The 17,845-nt window shown below is 42.0% G+C and overlaps 1 protein-coding gene and 2 long non-coding RNA genes across 4 annotated transcripts in view; 2 read left to right on the top strand and 1 right to left on the bottom strand.

Moving 5' to 3' along the window:
- The window catches only part of LOC115203888 (multiple C2 and transmembrane domain-containing protein 1), a 52,187-nt gene extending 34,632 nt beyond the window's left edge, over positions 1 to 17,555 (bottom strand). The window contains exon 1 of one of the 2 annotated variants that reach the window (XM_029768963.1): positions 16,805 to 17,555. In XM_029768963.1, the coding sequence (XP_029624823.1) occupies positions 16,805 to 17,323 (519 nt within the window). In that variant the 5' untranslated portion in view covers positions 17,324 to 17,555. The remainder of the gene's footprint in view (positions 1 to 16,804) is intronic. The other variant, XM_029768962.1, reaches the window with a different exon arrangement.
- On the top strand, positions 4,138 to 4,915 carry LOC115203891 (uncharacterized). The gene is made up of 2 exons (XR_003880274.1): positions 4,138 to 4,625; positions 4,817 to 4,915. It is a non-coding gene; the product is annotated as an uncharacterized LOC115203891 (long non-coding RNA).
- Positions 5,326 to 6,706, top strand: LOC115203890 (uncharacterized). The gene is made up of 6 exons (XR_003880273.1): positions 5,326 to 5,443; positions 5,556 to 5,663; positions 5,774 to 5,959; positions 6,068 to 6,170; positions 6,267 to 6,373; positions 6,534 to 6,706. It is a non-coding gene; the product is annotated as an uncharacterized LOC115203890 (long non-coding RNA).
- Positions 17,556 to 17,845: the final 290 nt, after the last annotated feature.

Raw genomic sequence — 17,845 nt, 5'->3', positions numbered from 1 at the left:
TGCTCCTTGCGGGAAAAAAAACAAGTCTTCGGTTGCCTAGGCAAGGGCCCCACAATGCAGCAGAAGCACACATAGAAATAGAATGAATAGAAGAGGCTTGGAACCTGTAACCCTGGCAATTTGACTTGTAAACTCATGGCTGACTAGAATTGTGATGCAATAATTTCCATGGTAATGTAGAATGTTAATTCAAATGATGTTAACTGATGTGGCTCATGCAATGGAATATTTTTTTATTTTTTATAAATGAGGTAAAATGGTCAATCGAGCTCAACTAAAACTATGGAAATGCCATGGAAATCCAGCGTGGGAAAGTTCCCGAATCTCCTCATAGCCTTTCAGCAAAATTAGCCTACATTTAGGCTATTGTTTAGTGTGAAATACACATATATGTTGAGGTAAAAATCAGAGTATAATGCTTGTATGGATGTCAACCTTAATAAATGTTCATGTCATTGTATGCAATCAACTCAGCATTACAGTAAAAAAAGGACTTTGACTACCACCACCGATAACTGTATGCTAGCTATACTAGCAGCTTATATGAACAGGAGATAGCAATTAGCAGTCACTTCTTCTAAACGTGAAAAGGGACAACTTCTACATTTTATGCAGCAAAAACAGCCAAATATATCAAAATCTGACTTTGGTACCCACATTGTGGGCCTGTTACAATACATAAATCACGACAGATTTGACGAATATCCACTTTGTTAGATAGAATTTGTTGAATGTGCGCCAATCCGGTGTCCATCTTCTATCCCCCATGGTTTAAGTTTCATTGACCTCTTTACAGCATGTATGTTAGTTGAGCTGAATCAACAAATCACAGCACATATTGATGGGCACACTTCCTGCTTTTATTTCCTGCTTTTACTTCCTGCTTTGCTCTTTGGGGTACACTCGCAATGGCCGCCAGTCCACCGATTATGCCATCATTGACTTGAATGGGATGCCCATTCTATTAATTCTATTTCTATGGCAGCACATGCAGTCTCCAAAAAATAGTGCTATTCGAACAGTTATTATGGAGACCGTGGTCACTTGGCTGGCCAGTTACAGCCATCCAAAATTCCATGACTGTCATAGCACTATTAGTTGGCAGGGGTCTTTACGTCAACAATATTGTATTTTAATGTATTTCTAATAGCTTTTAAGACTTTTTCCCCTTTTATATCTGTTTGACCAGAAATCAAAGCGTTTGTTGATTCCTTATTTTTAGGTTGGAACATTTTAGAAAAATGTATATAGGACTATGCCTTAATTTCAACAACAAAAATACAAACTCTTAGCCTTCATTTTACACCAAATCTTATGTGCTCCTATCAACTTCACATGGGGCTTTTTACATAGAAACGCCCAGTAGGCCTAATCTTCTGTCCTCAGTGTTCTGCAGGAAGAACTGAAAAAAGCAACAGTTATGTCAACTGAGATCAATTGTATTCTTGTCTAAACTGTTCAATGACACGTCTGCAATAAATTATTCCTCCACTGCCATGGTCATAACTGAATAAGATGTTTGAAAATACAGTGCTTTCGGAATGTATTCAGACCCAGTGATTTTTCCCAATTACAGTCTTAATCTAACATGGATTAATGACTATTTTTCTCTCATCAATATACATGCAATACCCCATAATGACAAAAGCAAAAACAGGTTTTTAGATTTTTTTGCAATTTATAAAAAATAGACAACTGAAATATCACATTTACACAAGTATTCAGAGCCTTTACTCAGTACTTTGTCAAAGCACCTTTGGCAGCGATTATAGCCTTGAGTCTTCTTGGGTATGACGCTACAAGTTTGGCACACCTGTATTTGGGGAGTTTCTCCCATTCTTCTCTGCAGATCCTCTCAAGGTCTGTCAGGTTGGATGGGGAGGGTCGCTGCACAGCTATTTTCAGGTCTCTCCAGAGATGTTCGATCGGGTTCAAGTCCGGGCTCTGGTTGGGCCACTCAAGGACATTCAGAGACTTGTCCCGAAGCCACTCCTGCATTATCTTGGCTGTCTGCTTAGGGTCATTGTCCCGTTGGAAGGTGAACCTTCACCCCAGTCTGAAGTCCTGAATGCTCTGGAGCAGTTTTCATCAAGGATCTCTCTATACTTTGCTCCGTTCATCTTTCCCTCAATCTTGACTAGTCTCTCAGTCCCTGCCGCTGAAAAACATCCCCACACCCTGATGGTGCCTCCACCATGCTTCACAGTAGGGATGGTGCCAGGTTTCCTCCAGACGTGACGCCAGGCATTCAGGCCAAATAATTAAATATTGATTTTATCAGACCAGAGAAACTTGTTTTTCATGATGTGAGAGTATTTAGGTGCCTTGTGGCAAACTCCAAGCGGGCTCCCATGTGCCTTCTACTGAGGAGTGGCTTCTGTCTGGCCACTCTACCATAAAGGCCTGATTGATGGAGTGCTGCAGAGATGGTTGTCCTTCTGGAAGGTTCTCCCATCTCCACAGAGGAACTCCGGAGCTCTGTCAGAGTGACCATCGGATTCTTGGTCACCTCGCTGACCATGGCTCTTCTCCCCCGATTGCTCAGTTTGGCCTGGCGGCCAGCTCTAGGAAGAGTCTTGGTGGTTCCAAACTTCTTCCTTTTAAGAATGATGGAGGCCACTGTGTTCTTGGGGACGTTCAATGCCGCAGCCATTTTGTGTTACCCTTCCCCAAATATGTGCCTCGACACAATCCTGACTCTCATAGCAAAGGGTCTGAATACTTATGCAAATAAGGCATTTCTGTTTTTTTATTTTTTATAAATTTGCTAAAATTATAAAAAACTTGTTTTCGCTTTGACATTATGGGTTATTGTGTGTAGATTGATGAGGAAAATGTGCAATTGAATCTATTTTAGAGTAAAGCTGTAACGTATCAACGTGTGAAAAGTGAAGGGGTCTGATTATTTTCCAAATGCATTGTACATTGGCAGAGGAGATATAATTTATTTAATGTGTGTGTAGTAGAACAACAATGCAGATACACGATGCTTGATTTTGGTCACAAATCGCGTGCCATGATTTCTTCTACTAAGTTCGCAGGTTTTCTTAATTAAAAGCAGAACACAGAACAGCCATGTGAGTTTTTTTGGTCCGTGTACCTGCCTCACTTGTTTACTCCGCACGTCAATAGGGAGTATTTTGGTTCGTGGGCCTGTCATGCCAAATAGTGTCCCCCTCTGCGTCACAATGGGATTTGATGAGTTCTAGCTTCTGTTGCTAGGACTGTTGCTAGGACTGTTGCTAGGGCTGTTGCTAGGGCTGTTGCTAGAACTTGCAACATTCTGACTGGATTATGTAATGAACCAAAGCGTTCGTTGCTATGCTGGTTGCTTGGCTCTATTTTACCTCGTAGCGGTCGCGAAGGAAGGAGGATGCGGGCAGTTCTAGTTCACCGCATAAATGCATGCTCAGTCCGCAAAATTATGGCCTCAAAATTGCTCTCCAAGGACGATGCTTTTGATGGTGACTACCTGCTGCATCAGAGGACAGAAAAGACTGGAAAGGGAACACTTTCTTTACCATGCATTTGTCTTTTTATAAGTAAATATTGTTAAATAGGAAAAAATAATTGAAGCTGTTTTTAGATTGATGTTGCTAGCTTCTGTACTTATATACCTCAGCCTGCTTAGTCAGCTAGCCAGCTACAGTAGCTGCCAGACAGTTTTATTTAGCTAACGCTAGCTAGCTAGCAAGCTACTGTAACTCTTAATGCAGCTTTCTGTTTGTATGTAGCTTGCACTTCAGTGGCATCCCTCGAGGAGATTTTCTTTTATCTTTCCAACCAGGCAAAGCACTATGAAAACACCACTGATCTTGAAAAGAAGTGCAACATTCAGAGAAATTCACAATTCAGGGTAATGTTAAGCAGTTAACTTATATTAGATAACTGGAAGGATTGAGCTACATACAACCATTTTTCAACAACCATTTTCCATCTAACGTTAGCTAGTTGCTAGCTATACATATAGTTCAGTGGCGGCTGCTGAGGGGAGGATGGCTCATAATAATATCTGAAATGGAGTAAATGGAATGGTATCAAACACGTGGAAACCATGTGGTTGATACCATTCAATTGACTCCATTCCAGCCATTATTATGAGCTGTCCTCCCCTCAGCAGCCTCCACTGATATAGTCATATGTCTGTCATATTGAGGTGTCTAGCTACATACAGTATAAGTTAAACCTGATCAATCAAATGGATAGGTGGAAGCAATTATGGTAATTCCAGACAATCACATGTACCTACAGGAGAAGGATGGCCAGCCAGACAGGAGGGTGATGTTTACTAAGGAGGAGAAGGAGGCTGTGCTGACCGAGATGCATGCTGGCTATTTTGGAGTGAAGCACGATTGCCAAAATCAACCTACGCTTCTTCTGACGGGGAATTTTCAAGGAGGTGGACAGCTGGGCAAGTGAAATAACCTTTTGTTAATCAATCACATTCTATTATATCTGAAATTATTATGATTTCAATGAGTGTCATATCAGAGAGCACACAATGTTCCAATTTGTCACTTTTTGCAGCTCAGTACCCTGTCTAGCCTGCCAGATGTTTGAGAGGGTGAAGACTGTGGCGCCCATTAGTTGAAGCCCATTAGTTGTTTCACCATGGCACATGATCAGTAAGTGGCACAATTCACGTTTTGCCCTGATAAGTTGTTTTGTAATGGCTGCTTTATTTGACCACAGCAGAGTTCAATATTATAGAATGGGGTGTGTGTCAGTATCCTTACAAATATGAACATCTGCATACTGTACGACACAGATATGGGTAAGAATGATGTAATCTTCTATCTAATACTTTAAATGTTAGGGGTGGACCTCATCAGATCCTTCATGAAATCCAGGAATGGCAACAGCTGGTGTCTGCCTGCGACCGATCACTTTACCAAGTGGGTGGAGGGCGAGGAAATACCCATTAAGGTCAGTAAAGGAAGAGTACATTCTTAACTCTAAATTCCCTTCTGTAACCCATTAAAAAGGGTGCTTGGAACCAAAAATAGATTTTCTTTTTGTATGATACCCATCAAAAACGAGATAAGCGAGGCTACCTTCAAGGCGATGGTGGACATCTTCAACACCCACGGTTCTCCCCAGGTCATCTTGAGTGACTGAGATCATGAACGCTGGAACAAGGTACGGATTTTATAGGCTATATTCTGTCACCAATGGTTTGTTTTATTTATTTTTTACAAGTTGTTTTTGTTTTTCCACGGTACCTAATCAGGCATATTTCAATATTTTACATTTTCAATAGATATCGCTTTCCTACCCCCTCCTCCAGGTCTGGTGAATGGACCAACCAGACCCTCAAGACTGCCATGGGCAAGTCCCTTGATTATACCAGGAAGGTTGGGAGAACTACCTGATGGTAATTCTCTTTTCACACAACAGCAGCATCCAGGCCGAGTACGAACGGGAGCCGCAGCTATTGACTTAGGTAAACAATGCAATTGTAGATACAATTATTGCATATACTGTAGTCTTTCAAATGTGTGATTGACTTAGTGTTGTTGTTTGTCTATTGCTATTTTTCCATAACGTACTTTCAGATCACTGAAACCCCACCTGATGTGGTGGAAGTTGTGGAACCAGATCAGAACGCCTTCGAGGACCACCTTCAGGCACGGACTGAGAAGGATGTGGAGGTTTTTGACCAGGTAAAAATGACTGTCCGCTGTTAATTTATTTTCTGGCCCTCCCAAGACATATGTAAGAAATGTATTTGTAATATGAAATATAATTTCATTTATTCCTGTTATCAATCAAGGTGAGACTGAACATGGACAAGGTGCCAGGAGAAACAGAAGGAGCACTACCGGAGCAGAATAAAGAAGGGGACCAAGTGTATTGACATCCGGGAGAATTACTTGGTTTGGTAGAAGGACGAAAGGAAGGCGAGACCTGGGAAACCTCGCTGCTCTTTTGCTCCTAGCCCTGGTCACCATCTGTTAAAGTGAATATAAAAAATCTCAGATAATAACTATTCGCATTTGCACACATAATAACCTGAAGCTAGTTTTAGTTTCCTGAATATTGATACTTTTCTCTTTGTCTTCCTGAGGTTACCTCGGTGGAAGCCAACAATCTTCTACAGTTGGAGCAGTTGGACAGTCAACCACTGAAAGCCCTGACGCCCTACACTTCAGTGAAGCCCAATAGACAAAGTATGTTAACCTTTGGATGACATTTTAGAAAGCAAGAAATTGTAGTTATGCTTCTAAAAACGTACCTCTTCAATTTCTCTCTCCAAATGACTTTAGAACCATCGACTGTCCTAGCCCCCCAGGAGGTATCCCATCCACCAGAACAAGTGAGTTCGGAACAGTCTGATTCTCTGTGCTCTGAGTCAGAGGGGTACCAGCTTGAGGTAGGCTATACCTTCCAAATGTGGTGAAAGTACATATCTCCCATTTATAACACTGCACTAATCCATAACATTTTCTCACATTAAACTGTAACCTGTGTGTTTGCTTATTTACCTCTCTGTCTCCTACCCTGTTCCCTTTAACTCTGCTCCTGTTCTCCAGGACCTAGGGGTTCAGCCCAACACCCAGACGTGGAGCCACCTCATGTCCTCCATTACCAACAACCCTCCAACTTTTCATTACATCATCTACAGCTACTGTTGTTGTCATGTTGTCAATATCTGCTAAGAAAGTTATTTTTCTCTATCATACTGGGCACATAATATGTGAGATACACAGATTAACTAAAAACAGTAGCACTGCAAACACTCAGAACAAAGAGAGCAGTAGTGCCTGGACATTCCAGTCTCCCTCTTCAAGTCCCCCTTCTGAGACTGGCCGCCTGTTGAGAACAAGTGACAGGCAGAACCTCCCACCCACACATCAACCATCTCCTCTATATTCCACACACCAGAATTCAGTATTTTAGTCTATGAGTGCACAAAAAAAATCAGTGAAAATAAATGTATGACACAACTGTACCAAAAACTATCAACGTTTATGTATTCAAATCTGAGATATTGCCAGGTTGGTTTTCACATCTGTTTCACAAGGTGTTGATTACTGTAAGTTGTAAGGTATCCTTTGATGTTATTGATTTGTTCCACATTATCCATTGTTGTATCCTAGGACCTACAATAGATACATATATATTCAACCACAAGGGTGTACTAATGAGCTTCTTTTATATTTAATTTTTTAAATCATAATAGAGGACTACTGAAATTATATTATTTCAGTGCAGATAAGGGAAGGGCAGGCTCAAATAAAAACATGACAGCCAGACAAGCCAGTGTATGAATCAAATGGATTTGTAGTGGAAATTAGCTGACTGTGATCTGTAACATAAGTAACTTTAATGTGTCAAGCAGATTACACGTTTAAACAGCAAAATTGCCGCGGAAATCAGCCTTGTTTACATAGCGATGATGAAAAGAACGTCATTTAGGCTGTAATGATAATTAGGTGATAATTAGGTCTAATAATTAGGTCATCACACCGTTGATATAGCTACGCACGCTTATAGTTTATCGAATCCCATTGTGACGCAGAGGTCGACACTATTTGGCTGGGGGGCATTATTTGGCATGACAGGCCTTTTACACACATGCGTGCAAACACACACACACTATGCAGACGCATGCAAACACACACACACATGGAATTAAACATCCCTTTTTCAGGACCCTGTCTTTCAAAGATAATTTGAATAATCCAAATAATTTCACAGATCTTCATTGTAAAGGGTTTGAACACTGTTTCCCATGCTTGTTCAATGAACCATAAACAATTAATGAACATGCACCTGTGGAACGGTCGTTAAGACACTAACAGCTTACAGACGGTAGGTAATTAAGGTCACAGTTATGAAAACTTAGGACACTAAACAGGCCTTTCTACTGACTCTGAAAAACACCAAAAGAAAGATGCCCAGGGTCCCTGCTCATCTCCGTGAATGTGCCTTAGGCATGCTGCAAGGAGGCATGAGGACTGCAGAGCAATAAACCAGAGCAATAAATTGCAATGTACGTACTGTGAGATGCCTAAGACAGCGTTACAGGGAGACAGAATGGACAGCTGATCATCCTCGCAGTGGCATATCACGTGTAACAACAACTGCACAGGATCAGTACATCTGAACATCACACCTGCGGGACAGGTACTGGATGGCAACAACAACTGCCCGAGTTACACCAGGAAGTACAATCCCTCCATCAGTGCTCAGACTGTCCGCAATAGGCTGAGAGAGGCTGGACTGAGGGCTTGTAGGCCTGTTGTAAGGCAGGTCCTCACCAGACATCACCGGCAACAACGTCGCCTATGGGAACAAACCCACCGTCGCCGGTCCAGATAGGACTGGCAAAAAGTGCTCTTCTCTGACGAGTCGCGGTTTTGTCTCACCAGGGGTGATGGTTGGATTTGCGTTCATCGTCGAATGAATGAGCGTTACACCGAGGCCTGTACTCTGGAGCAGGATCGATTTGGAGGTGGAGGGTCCGTCATGGTCTGGGGTGGTGTGTCACAGCATCATCGGACTGAGCTTGTTGTCATTGCAGGCAATCTCAATGCTGTGCGTTACAGGGAAGAAATCCTCCTCCCTCATGTGGTACCCTTCCTGCAGGCTCATCCTGACATGACACTCCAGGATGATAATGCCACCAGCCATACTGCTCATTCTGTGCGTGATTTCCTGCAAGACAGGAATGTCAGTGTTCTGCCATTGCCAGCGAAGAACCCGGATCTCAATCCCATTGAGCCCGTCTGGGACCTGTTGGATCGGAGGGTGAGGGCTAGGGCCATTCCCCCCAGAAATGTCCGGGAACTTGCAGGTGCCTTGGTGGAAGAGTGGGGTAACATCTCACAGCAAGAACTGGCAAATCTGGTGCAGTCCATGAGGAGGAGATGCACTGCAGTACTTAATGCAGCTGGTGGCCACACCAGATACTGACTGTTACTTTTGATTTTGATCCCCCCTTTGTTCAGGGACACATTATTCAATTTCTGTTAGTCACATGTCTGTGGAACTTGTTCAGGTCATGTCTCAGTTGTTGAATCTTGTTGTGTTCATACAAATATTGACACATGTTAAGTTTGCTGAAAATAAACGCGGTTGACAGTGAGAGAACGTTTATTTTTTTGCTGAGTTTATGTACAAACATATGTGTGGAGCACGGGTCAGCTGCTTGTTCACCTGCACCCGCCTGCAATTGCTAATAACCCATCCTCAACTATCAGCTTTTATGATGCTGATAAAGATATCACCTCTACAGACAGTAACTGCGCATTCCCTTTCTCTCAAGACGCTGAAAGAAATAAATCATATTTCTCCACTCCTGTTCCCAAATAAAAATGTAGCCTACATTTGGTTTGTCATTTTACTGCAAGAAATGCTTCATTCTGAAAGGAGTAAATATTAAGGCTATGTGAGAGGTTATAGACCTACAGTCAATGTCCAGACGTCAGTTTCCATTTAACCCATCTAACCATCAGGCTACAGTTCCCTTGACGTGCCATAGGCCTATTTGAAGTTCCCGTCATGTGACTGTTGAATTTGTATAGCGCCTCACAATCATCACAAATAACATAGCCGGCACTGCTATCATCCTCTTTCCCCACGTTCTCTTTATTCAACCCGCCTGCCACCCACCAACCCTTCATTCACACAATATTTAATGCCCCTAAACCCACCCGCTCCGCGACTATCACCGTAGGGACTGCGGGTTATGAGTCAACCCACGCATCACTAGGGGACACACGCACACACAACGCATACACACACATATACACACGTACAAACAAACACACACACACACACGCATTTATAATTTATTGGCATGCAGGGCAGAGACTGCAGGAAGTGTGGGGAGAGAATTCTCTTCAACAACAGAAAGTCCCTCTCTAAAACAGAAAACAGGCTCTCGGTAGAAGTGCCCCTTAGGGAAAGCTGATTCTAGATCTATGGCTATCTAAATCCTAATCTTAACCATCAGGGTGTAAAAAGCAATCTTGACCTTAGATCAGTGTCTTGGGTCATGTTCCTCCTACTGCAAGGAAACAGTTTGGAACACAAACACATAGTCTCTGTCCCAAATGGCACCCTATTCCCTACATAGTGCAGTACTTTTGACCAGAGCCTTATTGGACGGCCAAAGGCTCCCTGTTGTAACGTGATGACACCTGCTGAAGACTCCACCCCTATTTCCCTATTTTTCCTTTTCCAAGTATTGTGAAAGGTTGGCCCCGGTGCAGGCTCAGACAGGTAATCTGCTGGAAAATGTCCCTGCGGTACAGGAATATTTAACGCTCTCTGTCGTCCTCACTCTGAAACACACACACCTCTCTTACTCACTCCTTTTCTCCATAAATACTCCCCCTCTCTCTATTACTCGTTCTGTCTCTCTCTACATGATCTCTCTCTCTCCATAATCCCTCTCTCCTTCCCTCCCTCCCTCTCTTCAGTACGATGCAAAACTTGTCTAGAATAGAATAAAAACGTAGGATTATATGACTAGATCAGGAATTCCGACACCCTGTAGTGTGCGGATGTAATGGATATGGCTCAGTCTGCAAAAACACATTTGGTCAAATTAGACTCTCTTTGTCCCTCGCTCATATTAAACTTTCTCTCTCTCTCCCTTTCTCACTCTGTTCCTCTATCCATAAGCTCTCTCCTTCTCCTGCTGCTCTCTGTCTCTCCCTTCGATCGCAATACTTTCTGGCAAACAGACATGCATTTCTGTAATGGATACTAAAACACAATCATACTTGGGAAATCTGGTTGTTTTGCACAAGGCAAAGGAAATGGAAAATAGCCAATGGGCACAAACTGGTTGAATCAACGTTGTTTCAAGGTAATTTGTCAATGTTTTGTGATGTGAAATCTATGTGGAAAACACATTGGATTTGAAAAATAGTTATCAACGTAAACTGTTGTTTTGAGGGTGAAATTCCAACCACAGGATTATGTCATCATAGTTACCAAAGACAAACCTTGTATAAATATGTTGAATTTGCACATATAACAATGTCAGATCTTCAATGTTATAGCCACTATCTGAAAAAAAAATATAGGATGGGCAGCACCTCCTACTGGAGAATTGATCTATCTACAGCTACCCTTTCAGCTCCAGGGTTTTATTTACCAAGCCCTGCTTAGCGATGATATTTGTCACTGACTACCAATGTGCTATCGTGAGAGTGATTGTTGAGAGATCTCCACTTAAAAACTAAACAGATTCACTGTTGCTATCCAAGTTATTCCACTCATAGATCATCAATGATGCTATTTAAGACTATATAGCATTTGCAAATCAACAGCTATTGTTTCAATTCAACCCAGGAATCAACAAAATAAGACAACACATAGGCCTAGGGCTTCAAGCGCTGGAGGATTTAAAAATGTACTGATACTGAATTGTGTTTGGTAGTCAACGCAACCAAATATCAACATTTTAAGGAGATGCATCATCTGCTTGGATAGTTCTATCTGTGCCACTGACTTAGTCTGGCTTTAATTCCAGTTTGTCTACAAATGAATAATTTATATGTTACGTCTCTGTCTCAACCTACAATCTAAGTTCTTAAGAATAGGACGTTATTTAACGTGCATTTAATGTTTGATTTGATTTAGTCCTATTCTCTAAATTCGATTTTTGGTTGAGATGGAGACCTGATTCCAACATATCAATTGCTAATTTGTAGACAAACTGAATACTGTAATTAAAACCTGACCAAGTCGGTTTCACAGATGGAACCATCCAAGCAGAAAATAAATATCCTTTAAATGTTGATATGTGTTTGAGTTGACAACCGAACACAATTCAATATTACTTTAGAAATACAATAAATAGCTTATTAACTTGTCGACAAGGTAACAAATTATATTTTGGGCTCACGTTTCTAACTACAGCAGTGGTGACTGTTTCAACCACATTTGCGATCGAATGGTCGATCTCCAAGGCATTCCTAGTCGATCACCAAACATTTCCTAAAAAAACCCAACGATTAATTTATTTTCGCGCTGTTGGCAGTAGGTGCACTTCAGCAGCCCTAGTGCCGTGAAGGCAAAGTGTTCCCATTTTTAACCATTTAATGTGTTTGAAGGGAAAACTCCGCCTATCCGGCAGGCCCAGAGAGCAAATCCCAAATCCCGCAAACATCCAATCACCTGCCACATTCTATCACCAAATTAAAACACACATTTAAAAAGTGTGTCCCGTATTTCAGTCAAACTTCCCATGAATTTGATGAGAATTGACATTCCAACCTGTCTCTTTTACAGTCAAGTTGCACTTGTGAAAATATATATAAGCTATCATAAGGATGTGGTAGCACAGGGTTTCCCAAACTATGGGTCACGACCCCATGTGAAAGTGGGGTCACGAGAGAAAATGTACACTTGGTTCATAGAACGATAGCCGCTAGATGCAGTTGTAACAAACAGAGCGGTTTCTGTTTTCTTCCTACAAATGTGGCTCTACCTTTTGAATGGTTCAGGCTCCAAAATAGTAGGAACCCATCACTGAAAGGTAAGACTCAAGAACATGTACGTACAGTTGAAGTCGGAAGTTTACATACACTTAGGTTGGATTCATTGAAACTTGTTTTTCAACCACTCCACAAATTTCTTGTTAACAAAGTTTTGGCAAGTCGGTTAGGACATTTACTTCGTGCATGACACAAGTAATTTTTCCAACAATTGTTCACAGACAGATTATTTAACTTATAATTCACTGTATCACAATTCCAGTGGGTCAGAAGTACACTACGTACACTAAGTTGACTATGCCTTTAAACAGCATGGAAAATTCCCGAAAATGAAGTCATGGCTTTAGAAGCTTCTGATAGGCTAATTGACATCATTTGAGTCAATTGGAGGTGTACCTGTGGATGTATTTCAAGGCCTACCTTCAAACTCAGTGCCTCTTTGCTTGACATCATGGGAAAATCAAAATAAATCAGCCAAGACCTCAGAAACAAATTGTGGACCTCCACAAGTCTGGTTCATCCTTGGGAGCAACTTCCAAACGCCTGAAGGTACCACATTCATCTGTACAAACAATAGTACGCATACATAAACACCATGGGACCATGCAGCCATCATACCGCTCAGGAAGGAGACGCATTCTGTCTCCTAGAGATGAACGTACTTTTGTGCGAAAAGTGCAAATCAATCCCAGAACAACAGCAAAGAACCTTGTGAAGATGCTGGAGGAAACAGCTACAAAAGTATCTCTATCCACAGTAAAACGAGTCCTATATTAACATAATCTGAAAGACCGCTCAGCAAGGAAGAAACCACTGCTCTAAAACCGCCATAAAAAAAAGCCAGACTACAGTTTCCAACTGCACATGGGGACAAAGATCGTACTTTTTGGCGAAATGTCCTCTGGTCTGATGAAACAAAAATAGAACTGTTTGGCCATAATGACCATCGTTATGTTTGGAGGAAAAAGGGGGAGGCTTGAAAGCCGAAGAACACCATCCCAACCGTGAAGCACGGGGGTGGCAGCCTCATGTTGTGGGGGTGCTAGGCTGCAGGAGGGACTGGTGCACTTCACAAAATAAATGGCATCATGAGGTATGAAAATTATGTGGATGTATTGAAGCAACATCTCAAGACATCAGTCAGGAAGTTAAAGCTAGGTCGCAAATGGGTCTTCCAAATGGACAATGACCACAAGCATACTTCCAAAGTTGTGGCAAAATGGCTTAAAGACAACAAAGTCAAGGTATTGGAGTGGCCATCACAAAGCCCTGACCTCAATCCTATAGAAAATTTGTGGGCAGAACTGAAAAAGCGTGTGCGAGCAAGGAGGCCAACAAACCTGACTCAGTTACACCAGCTCTGTCAGGAGGAATGGGCCGAAATTCACCCAACTTATTGTGGGAAGCTTGTGGAAGGCTACCCAAAACATTTGACCCAAGTTAAACAATTTAAAGGCAATGCTACCAAATACTAACTGAGGGTATGTAAACTTCTGTCCCTCTGGGAATGTGATGAAAGAAATAAAAGCTGAAATAAATAATTCTCTCTACTATTATTCTGACATTTCACATTCTTAAAATAAAGTGGTGATCCTAACTGACCTAAGACAGGGACTTTGTACTAGGATTAAATGTCTGAGTTTAGATGTATTTGGCTAAGGTCTATGTAAACTTCTGACTTCAACTGTATGTACTGTTTCACTCTACTATGCCCACAAGCCAGGGTTGACAACGGGTGGACAAGACCAGGCACTAAATCAGACTGGGGGAAAAGATCATCATCAATGATGGATCTTTTCTACACAGAAGTATCAATCAAAATGATTGCCTCATGATTTTCTGAACTTCCCAATACCTTTCTGATGCATATCAGTCACTACAAACCATACTGTCTTCAGATTGCCTGGTGGGGTTGCAAAAAACGTTTGATATCAAAAATGGGTCGCTGGCCAAAAAACGTTTGGGAACGCCTGTGATGTTAAACAGTCGTTGTAGAGATCTGATATTCTGCACAGCGAATGATACTATAAAGACACAGACGAGCCTTGTCTAGAATAACAGCCTGAGCAGCACAATAGAAAGTAAATGTGATTTATGCTAGGCCTATTCCACTATCTAAATATGCCATGCGGTTGTGTTATTAATGGCCATATAATATTTTTAGAGCCGCGTGGGGCTACTGTGGTGATCATGTAACCTAATGAATCACACACCTTCCAGTGTTTGGGAGCACGGTCTGTAGGTCTTATATTAGGCATTTTGACTGTTGTATTTGCTAATTCCACTCTGCATGTAGGCTTGTTATAGCCATTTGCATTGCACAACCCCGTCACGCAGAGTCTGTATCCATATCAATAAATGAGACAAAACAAAATATTGATTAAGTCTTGGCTATAACCTGTCCTGAGCGAAATAGCCAAGGGGTCCCAAATGGTCAAGACTATCTATCGCCTATTCTAACTGCCAGATCTGTTTTTCCTATCAGCCACCGCTTGTGCTTCTCCAACTATTTTGTTTAAAAGGTATTTAGAGGCTCTATTTAGAGGCCTGTGAACTAGGGTATCTTTTTAAGTGGCGTATAATAAAAAGTGTTGCGATGGAGGGAATAGCCTATATGGAGACTACCTAATGTCAGATTTAGCCTACGTTTAACATCTACCTCATTCGTTTCAAAGTGAATATGTTCTTTATTTTAAAGTCATATTAACCCTGCCTACAAAATATGCTTTGGCAAGATTTTGAGTGATGAAATACATATCTAAATATTCTATATTAAAATATTTTGAGTGGCAAAGAGCGTTCATAGATACTTAATAGATTCACCAAACATATAGTATTATTCTATGTTTCATTATTCCTGGTATATACTACTGGTTATGATTGCAGACAGAGCCCAGAGAATGGGATGGTACAATATTGAATTAGTCATATTTTGATAAGGTGCATGCATGGGGATGTCCACGTCACCCAGAGATATGTCCATGCTGTAGAGGTACACCTATTGGACTGAAACTTCACTGTTGTAGGCATAATACAGCTAGTGGTATCTAGACTTGCGCTGGTGAACAAATCCATTACATTAGCTACCTAAATGTTAAGTAAACTCAACTGAGTATTAGAGAATGGAGACTTTTAACTTGAAAATGCGCAGGATACCTCTTTCCGGTTTCCCTGACTTCCGTTTTTTTAATACTGTGTTATGCTTGTTCGCGTAGCACTCCGCACAGGCTGTTTGGTGTAGGTTGTTTTTGTTGGTAAGAGGAAACTGCCAAAACTCTGAAAGGTATTATTATACGTCAGAATTGCAACACAAGATTAGTTCAAGCCTAAAATGTTTGTCCATAATCGTAACATGGTGTTTGTATGTTCACAGATGAAATTTCACGTTTACATTTCATGTTTCACGCATGGCTGTTCTTACGATCCTAACGATAAGCACGTTCAACCTTTTTGGCAGCTATCTGGCTCCATACTCTTAGATCATGCATTTCTACTACTCCCTTCCCCACACAACAAACACACACACACACATTCTCCTTTTCAGAAACACTGTGGTATTACACTGTCTTATCGCAGACCCATTTGGGCACCAATTTGTTGTCTCTCAGAGGAAAATATACCTTTAACTAACTATATACACACTTCTATTATCACCTCCCTTCCCAAAACCCAGGGATTGTGGTTTTCTTATTTTATGAAATATCATCTGTCTTGACATTGTGTAAAGACACACAACTGTAACCTGTAGTCAGTCAACAGGTCTGATCAGGCTGCAGGTATAGTCTACAGCTGTTGTCTTAGCTGGAAAACACACATCATGCATGCACGCGCACACACACACACACACACACACACACACACACACACACACACACACAACTAAAAGGTGAACCATATGACCATCCAGTCAACCTGTCCTGCAGGTATTGTTATGCAATGAAGGTATACTTACCCAAATGAACTGTTAAACAAATGAAACTGTTCATATTTGTTTGGCGAGCATCCCAAGGTACTGTTGTCTTTGGTTGTTAGCTAAAGGTAACTTCCTTTGATGATGCGGGTGCTGTTTGACACCAGCATAGTAGTTTATTTTAGCAGCTTCAATAGAAATGATGGTTAGCCTAGAACCCTAAATAAAGGCTACAAAAGATTATCCAGAGGAGTGTTAGAGCTATAACATATTGTAACGGGGTGGTACAGTACACATCGGAATAGCCTGTAGCTCTAATTTTGCTACTATAGCCCACATTATATCTATAGGCTCCATGTACATGCTGCAAAGAAATTACTCATGTAGGGCTAATAGAGATAGGCTATAGCGGTCTCTTTGTTTCATTGATCCTTACCTGCAGGTCAGCTTTATCCAGCTGTGCCTCCTTCTCTCCTACATCGCTGTCACTACCACTCGCTGAAGGGTCCGCAACCAGCCTCTCCAGGCACGAGGAACCCAGCGAAGAGCTCTTGTGGTGGGACTGCACCAGCTGTACTAGCGTGGGCTTCGGGATTCCCGAGCCGACAACGACTCTCTGTGTGTCGGGCTGCATCGTCTCTTCGCCCGCCTGTCTGGAGCTGTGGCTGGTGCTCGGGTCCACTTTGCCGCAGAGGGGCGACTCCTGCATGTCCAAACCCACCGGTTCGGAGAATAAGTCGGGCTGTGAGGAGGAGATCACCCGATCCAAAACAGGGTGCTTTTTCTTCTTCCGAAACATCCACAATGATCCCTTCTCCTTTTTCTCATCTGGGTTTCTGGCGCTGAGTTTGGGGCTAAGGATGGGTTTGGCTCTCGCTTGAAATTGTTTCCACATTGTGTTTTGGTGGGACGAGGTCGAGGAGGCTTCATCGTCGTTCTCTTCACTTTTCTCCATTCTCTCCTGCTCTTTCTCTCTCTGTGTGGTGCGCTGCTGCTTTCGAAACGATAAGTGTCACAGCTTGATGGACTGACAAGGCGCACTGGAGACCAGCAGCTATTGCGCATTACGCAGTTTCCCCTCTGAAGACACCGCAATGTTGCTTCGATGCTCTCTGTAGGGTAGACCAATGGAGTGCGTGACAGTAGCCTAATTGCTTTACGCGGAAGTACGCTGATTTGCGGTGAATGGTAGGCTACTCTGCAAAGGGGGTGTTTGCATTTTCCCCAGATGTTTCAAAACAAGCATATTCAACAGCCCACAGGGTGTCAAAAGATTCCTGTCTGTACATAAGGTAGACTACAAACTTATAGGCCTATGCATAATAAATGATCAAATTAATATTACATAATGTGAGTAGCCTACCATCAAACTAGACATGCTGTTATTTTACACCAAGCTGGTTAGACCTATTTAACCCAGGGGTGTAGGCATGGGTGGGGCTGGTTGGGCCCAGGTCCACCCACAAAAAATAAAATG

The sequence above is a fragment of the Salmo trutta genome, chromosome 12 (assembly GCF_901001165.1).
Source record: "Salmo trutta chromosome 12, fSalTru1.1, whole genome shotgun sequence".
Taxonomy (NCBI): domain Eukaryota; kingdom Metazoa; phylum Chordata; class Actinopteri; order Salmoniformes; family Salmonidae; genus Salmo; species Salmo trutta.
Note: the sequence above shows the minus strand (reverse complement) of the source record. Positions and strands in the feature narration are given on the sequence as shown.